Source organism: Maniola hyperantus, chromosome 25, assembly GCF_902806685.2.
Source record: "Maniola hyperantus chromosome 25, iAphHyp1.2, whole genome shotgun sequence".
NCBI classification, from domain to species: Eukaryota; Metazoa; Arthropoda; class Insecta; order Lepidoptera; family Nymphalidae; genus Maniola; species Maniola hyperantus.
In genome coordinates, this window is record NC_048560.1 from 5,788,012 (window position 1) to 5,794,740 (window position 6,729).

The 6,729-nt window shown below is 36.3% G+C and overlaps 1 protein-coding gene across 25 annotated transcripts in view; it reads left to right on the forward strand.

The window, feature by feature from the left end:
* LOC117993850 (serine/threonine-protein kinase MARK2-like) overlaps positions 1–6,087 on the forward strand; it is a 249,498-nt gene extending 243,411 nt beyond the window's left edge. For 21 of the 25 annotated variants that reach the window (XM_069507114.1, XM_069507108.1, XM_069507109.1 and 18 more), the window contains 4 exons: positions 1,425–1,484; positions 3,963–4,068; positions 5,086–5,245; positions 5,764–6,087. In XM_069507114.1, the coding sequence (XP_069363215.1) occupies positions 1,425–1,484; positions 3,963–4,068; positions 5,086–5,245; positions 5,764–5,822 (385 nt within the window). In that variant the 3' untranslated portion in view covers positions 5,823–6,087. The remainder of the gene's footprint in view (positions 1–1,424; positions 1,485–3,962; positions 4,069–5,085; positions 5,246–5,763) is intronic. The other 4 variants (XM_069507097.1, XM_069507102.1, XM_034981720.2 and 1 more) reach the window with 1 other exon arrangement.
* Positions 6,088–6,729: the final 642 nt, after the last annotated feature.

Here is a 6,729-nt window from a genome sequence, read left to right on the forward strand (position 1 = left end):
AGCTTCTCAAATATATTCTTAACATTATTTAGAAAAATTAAAATTTAAAGTGTCTATTTTAGTTCTTATCGATATTTTTGGATGGGAAAATCGGCTGGATTATTGTCATAATAACAAAATTTAACCGTTATATCATTTTCGAGTGTGTTTTTTTACAATAAAATGCTAACATTGTTTGACTAATTCTTGCGAAGCATTTTATCGATTACTTACGGGTTTTTTTTCAAATGCATAATTATTGCATGGGCAGTTACAAGGTTTTCACATAACTTTATTGTTTCAAATTTTTATTCGTTTTTGGTGGTAGTATGGTTGTTTTAATTTGTTTATTTTTCACTATATCAAAAATATCTTAACACGAAACCCATTAGGTATTGATTTTTTCTTATATAGGCTAATACTGTTACTAGGTTTTAGGAAAGCTGTTTATACTCAATTTTCCCTTAGACTCTCTTTCAATTTTAATTTCTAACTTTTTCCAAACCAATTTAATTTCAATTTATAACTTTATTTGTATGCCATTATAAAACATTGATATAACACAATTTTTCTGATTCGGTTAACTCTATTCAATAAATCTCTAAAAATAAATTGACGGGTTGAAATATCTGTTTTACAATTTTTCCCCAAGTCAATTTAGTTTAGCTTAGAGATCTGTGTACAACTGAATTAGCACCTATCCCTAATCTTAACTACATTGACAGATCTAAACTTAATACTATGCTATCCATTATACGATATTGCCGGCGAAAAGGATAGCACTAGATTGAGACCTATCAATTTGATTTAGAGGTTACGTACTTATAACCGAATTAGCATCAGTGTGGCTAATTCTGTGGTACGCAATCTCTAAACTAAATTAAGTTGATAAGTCTAAATCTAGTGCTATCCTTTTCTTTTCCACAGGAAGCATTAAGATAACAAAATATTTGGATTTGGTATTTAAGTTTAGTTTAGAGATTGTGAACTAGAGAATTACCACCAATGTCAAACATTCAGCATGTTTACCACGACATAATAATGTACGGTAAGTGTAGGACTTTTAGCATGTACATATTTTTTAAGGTAATTATTTGGATTTTTTTTTGTCTTGCTTAATTCGTGTGCTTCCAATTTTTGCCAAATTTTGCACTCTCATATTTATCTAAATATTATTCCGATGTTTATAACAAGCTGAATATTACTTAAAATTTAATATAATTAATTCATTAATGAAAAATTGTAGAATTTTGTGACAAAAATTGTTCATTTTTGTCAAACTTATCATCATAATAAAAACGCATACTTTTTGTTAATGTTTTTTTATTTAAGTTCATTTTGTGGTTATTATTTCGGTTTGATATAAACATTCCTGTCTCCACTTTATACTGCATCTCTCGGTCGCGCCTCCCTGGCGTTTAGTGTTTATGTTTTTCTGTTTTTAGGCCTATGGACGGCACCACCCCGAAGCATGCCGTAGGCGCTAGCCCACAATCCCTGCTTGGGTAATTATTCATTACGTTTCATTTTATTCGAGTAAATTTTAAAAAATGTCTAAATTATTTTTATGTCCTAACTCCTACATGTTACTAAAATTGGATATAAGACTCTCAATAGGCTGAAATGTATAGAGCTCACATCTTGGCTCAGTTAAAACGAGACGGACATATATCTATATAAGTCTGTCTCGCTTTAACTCCGCCTTAAGTCTAAGCTAATTCAAAATACACTATATCTCTCAGCCTGAGGCCCGTAAAATGAAATGTCTCTTAACACTTGAGCACATTGGCTAATTTTTGGTACGATGAGTGATGACCATAGATCGATAGTCAACTCACGTATGAAGCTTACGTAATTAATTTACTTATGTAAATATATATATATAAAGAAAAGCTGACCAACTGGTCTATCAACGCACAGCTCAATCTACTGGACGGATAGCAATTATGACGTAGATATCCGCTAAGAAAAGATTTTTGAAAATACAATCCCTAGGGCGGTAAAATAGGGGTTTTAAATTTGTGTAGTCCACGCGGACGAAGTCGCAGGAATAAGCTAGTGTACTTATAAGAGTGTTTACATTAGTAAATTTGTCGTAAGTTAATCACGTAAGCTACTTACATGAGTGAACTTATAGGTTTAATGGCGGCTTTAAAGAAGTTTTCTAATTACTTTGTTGGAAACTTTTCAATACTTGGCCGAAATTGTCTAAATTATTTTGTTAATCAATGTGGCTACAGTACGCGGCAGAAAGTAATGTACATCGACCTTTAGAAAAAGATAGCAGATTAGTAGAGCATTGTCTCTGTCGTTGAAAACGTCATATAGGTATAAGTGACAAAGACAACGCTCTACAAAGCCGAAATGTTATTCTGAAGGCCGTGTACATTACTTTCTGCCACGTACTGTAATTCGTTGTACATAATCACTATTCTAAATTGACAGGTCTAAATCTAGTGCAATCTTTTTTTGATGAAAGAGATAGCGATATATTTAGAGTGATTAAATCTGTTATCATTTTAGTTTAGAGATTGTGACAAATAGACTAGCCACTTGTGTCGTTAATGTGACTAAAAATTTCCAAAATTATTTAGTTGTCTTTATGATTTTAAACTTTAAAAAATATGGAGTAGTGTAAAATGATTTTTCAAAAATTGAATTATATGTAGGTACATATAAGTAATTTTGTCTAAAATTGACGTTATGAATGGATTTCATTTGGCTTATTACTCGAATTAAGATTAAAAAAATACTCCTAGATGGAATAATAATTTTTTATTTAAAATTTATATTAGAAGTAATTACGATTAGATTTTTTGATGATATGCATAATATTTGACCAGCTTGCGTTTTACCATTTTATATTCATTGCATTCTCATGAGGCTAAAATAGCTACTGTGACTAACAGTTAACTAATTATTTTAATGCTTTCAATTATTTTTATTTATTTTAAATTTAATTTTTGTATTTTCTTCTTTTAATGTTTTTTTGTGATACATTATCTACAAGAAGTAATTTTTCTGTTTTTAACTAGCGAATTAAATCTCAACGAATAAATGTATCGTAGCAATGGTATGTTATCTTCTATAGGAATACATTTTAATACTTTTTAGTTTAACTGAATATAAAGTCATAGTTTATACACAAAAACTCTTATCTTTAAGAAGATTGACTTAAACAATATGCAAAGTATGGAATTCCGCAAATTATAAGTTCAGATAATGGATACCACTTTGATTGTACAAAATTTATCTGTGAACTTGAGTTATTTATGTCTGATCTAGAGTAATCAATAAAGTATTTATCTTAGTCCATACATTGTAAATGCAACATAACTATTAAGGTTGAGGTAACTTGGTGCGTAAGTATTTAACTCATACACTCTGCGTATTTTGTGTTTGTATGTTGCGTGTATGAGCTTCATTCATACGCGCCAAGGAATCCCTACATTTTTCGAAAGGTAACAAAGTAAACAGTCCTCTAAACTATGTGTCATGGTAACAAAACGCGCGGCCACCTCGTAAGGTTCGTACCTTCGTTCGTTCGTACCACTGCCGGTGGTGGTGTTAGAGAGAGACAGCGCTATAGGATAGAGTGAGATAGATATATTAAGGTGGAGACTAACATGCCTATCTCATATTATTTAAGCATCGAGTACGGTATAGTCAAATTAATTATTATTTTAAGAAGGTGACTATGTAATTGGTATAATTGTTCTATTTCATAAAGCCCGCTCAGCCTTGGTTGTAGTATTGAGTGTACCGATAAGCGTTAACGAAACACGCGTCGCGGTCGAGACTAAGTGTCACGCATACTATAACAATGTATACTTGTACACTCACACAAATACATCCAAACGGTCTTCCTAAAATAGAATAATAAACCAATATCCGAACATACTGATGTAAGTAGGTATACCGTACCTAAGGCACGGTACGTGAAAGGTATAAGCAAATATTAAAACATGTCATGATCTGTACAGACAAGGCACAGAGGAGCAAGTAAAGCCACGCGTGCTGCGATTTACGTGGAGCATGAAGACAACCTCGTCCCGGGATCCCAACGAGATCATGGCCGAGATTAGAAAGGTACGGTTGTAGGGATTCTGTGACTATATTTTCTTTAATTTCTTATGTTATGGGCGTATTCAGGTTTCAGACCTACAAAACTAAGGACTTTTTTTTTCAATAATGTTTACCGGGAAGAATTTTGACGTTTCGTCAGTTTTTTAATTTGTAATCTCAATCTGTCATTTGCTTTACTGTTAAGTAAAACATTGTGAAGAAACCTGCGTGCCTTTTTCCTGCTCTCGACGGTGTGTGAAGTCTGCCAATACGCACTTGGCCCTCGTTGTGGATGTTGCTTGAACCCATCTCATTCTGAGAAGAAACCAGTGGTCAGTAGTGAGCCGGCGATGGGTTCAAAGTCAAAGTTAAATTATTTATTCAGAATAGGTAACATGTTATGCTTACTGATGGTCAAAATTGATAATGTATGGTGATAACTAATTACGTAGGTAAACTAAACATACCGTTGAGAAGATAAATCGTGAAAGTCAGATGAAGATTATTTGGCGATCCTTTTAGTCTATTTAGTTAGTCAAAAAAGTCTTTATAGGCTGTGGCTAGGATCTTAGCTTTTAAATCTACAGTAACGCTCTTGAACATGTTTAAGTCATAATGCCAATAATGGCGCCGATTCTGTTATCGTCTCTAAACTAAATTTAGAGTATTTGCATCTTTTGACTTTTAATATTGCTAAAACGGAACGGGATATGAATTTTCCATTTGAAGACTCTAAATTTTAGTGCACGCTACAAATTTAAACAATAGGCTCGCGACTGGCAGCTTAAGTCACGAGGCTTGATGGTTTTAAATTAAATTAAAACTGTCAAACTGTGTCTATCCATTTCATAAAGACAATGCGAATACTCTTAAATTTAGGTGCGCTCAGAATCTGTACCAACTACCAAAATGTGGTGTAATAGTGCCTATATTAAATCAAATCATTATTTATTTCTTAAAGGACAACTAAAGGACTCTTATGCTACTTCTGTGACTAAATGACGGTTCGAAATGCAGATATTCCCTTATTCAAAATTGCAGGTACTAGACGCGAACAATTGTGACTACGAACAGCGCGAGCGGTTCCTTTTGCTGTGCGTGCACGGAGATCCCAATGCGGACTCCTTGGTTCAGTGGGAGATAGAGGTGTGCAAGCTCCCGCGACTCTCGCTCAACGGAGTGCGCTTTAAGAGAATATCTGGTAAGATTACTCACGTTCACACACTCACACTCATCTACTCACACTCATCCACTGCGCTTTAAGAGAATATCTGGTAAGATTACTCACGTTCACACACTCACACTCATCTACTCACACTCATCTACTCACAATCATCCACTCACACTCACACTCACAACGCGTCTGAAGTAAGTATGGGAAAGTCAATGCCGTCTAACTATCAACTGCAACCCAACTAGCAGTCACGTGTTGAAAAGATATGCTGCAGTATTAGTACAACAAAATCTATTGAAAGTATTTTATCCACTAAAACATCATAATCTTCTATTCTTAGTAATTAAAATGTCTCATTTTATCTCCTGCCTGCCTGCCTGAGAGTTCTCCATAATGTTCTCAAAGGTGCGTAAAGTCTACCAATCCGCACATGGCCAGCGTGGTAGACTATAGCCAAAACCCTTCTCATTCCGAGAGGAGACCCGGGCTCTGTAGTGAGCCGGCGATGGGTTGATCATAATGATGAGGATGATTTCATTTTCCAGGTACTAGCATCGGCTTCAAGAACATTGCATCAAAGATCGCAAACGAACTCAAGCTGTGACTGCCCGGGAGCGTCCCGCGCCGCCGCCGCCGCCGCCCCCGCCCGCCCTCCCCCTCGGACGATGACCTCACCCCGCCAGCGCCGCCCCCGCCGCCTAGGTCAGACAGCCTTCGCCTTTCAGCCGAAGACATGGTCTTAGTCGCCAACGCTGGACTTCGTACCTCATCTGGAGCACTAGCGCACTATCTAACCGCATATACTCCTGAGAGTTTAGCTCGCAGCGATTATCTACGCCCACCTTTATCGCCTGCGAGGATACAACCACGCTCATCCCTATCACTGAGAGTCGACAGCGTGGATAGCGAGCGTCTTGAATACCGCATAGTTCACACGTCGAGCGTACATTTGTTGAAACGGCAAGGTCGAGTTCGATCGCCGGTGTCGCCGCCCGCTTGCGACTGTTTACCCATTGATCCGATACCCCCACCGGAGTTGTTCGATTTTTGAATTTTAAAACGCTATTATTTACGCCCCCGACGATACAACCACGTTCATCCCTATCATTAAGAGTGACAGCATGGTACAGTTCGCGACAAAAGTCGACATGGAAATCGGGCTATGAGGTGATTCGTGGAGGGGGTGGACGCCCCCACACCTTCACAGTGTAGTCCGTACACGCACACTCCGCATCGACAGCGTTTATCGATTTCGTTGTTACTTATAGTTTTGTGTATTGAAAATGACTTCGGTTGCCTCTTCTGCGTCACTTGTCAAAATAAAAGTATTAGAAAATTGTGGCATTGAACGGAACAATAATAATTGTTATGGTAAAGTAAGTAAGTAAAGTAAAATATTCTGTATTGTACACCAAGACCAAAACAATAGAAATATAACAAGGATGTTTGCAATTACAATAGGCGCCCTTATCGCTAAAAATGGTGTGGCACCATTGGCGAACATTCGGCAA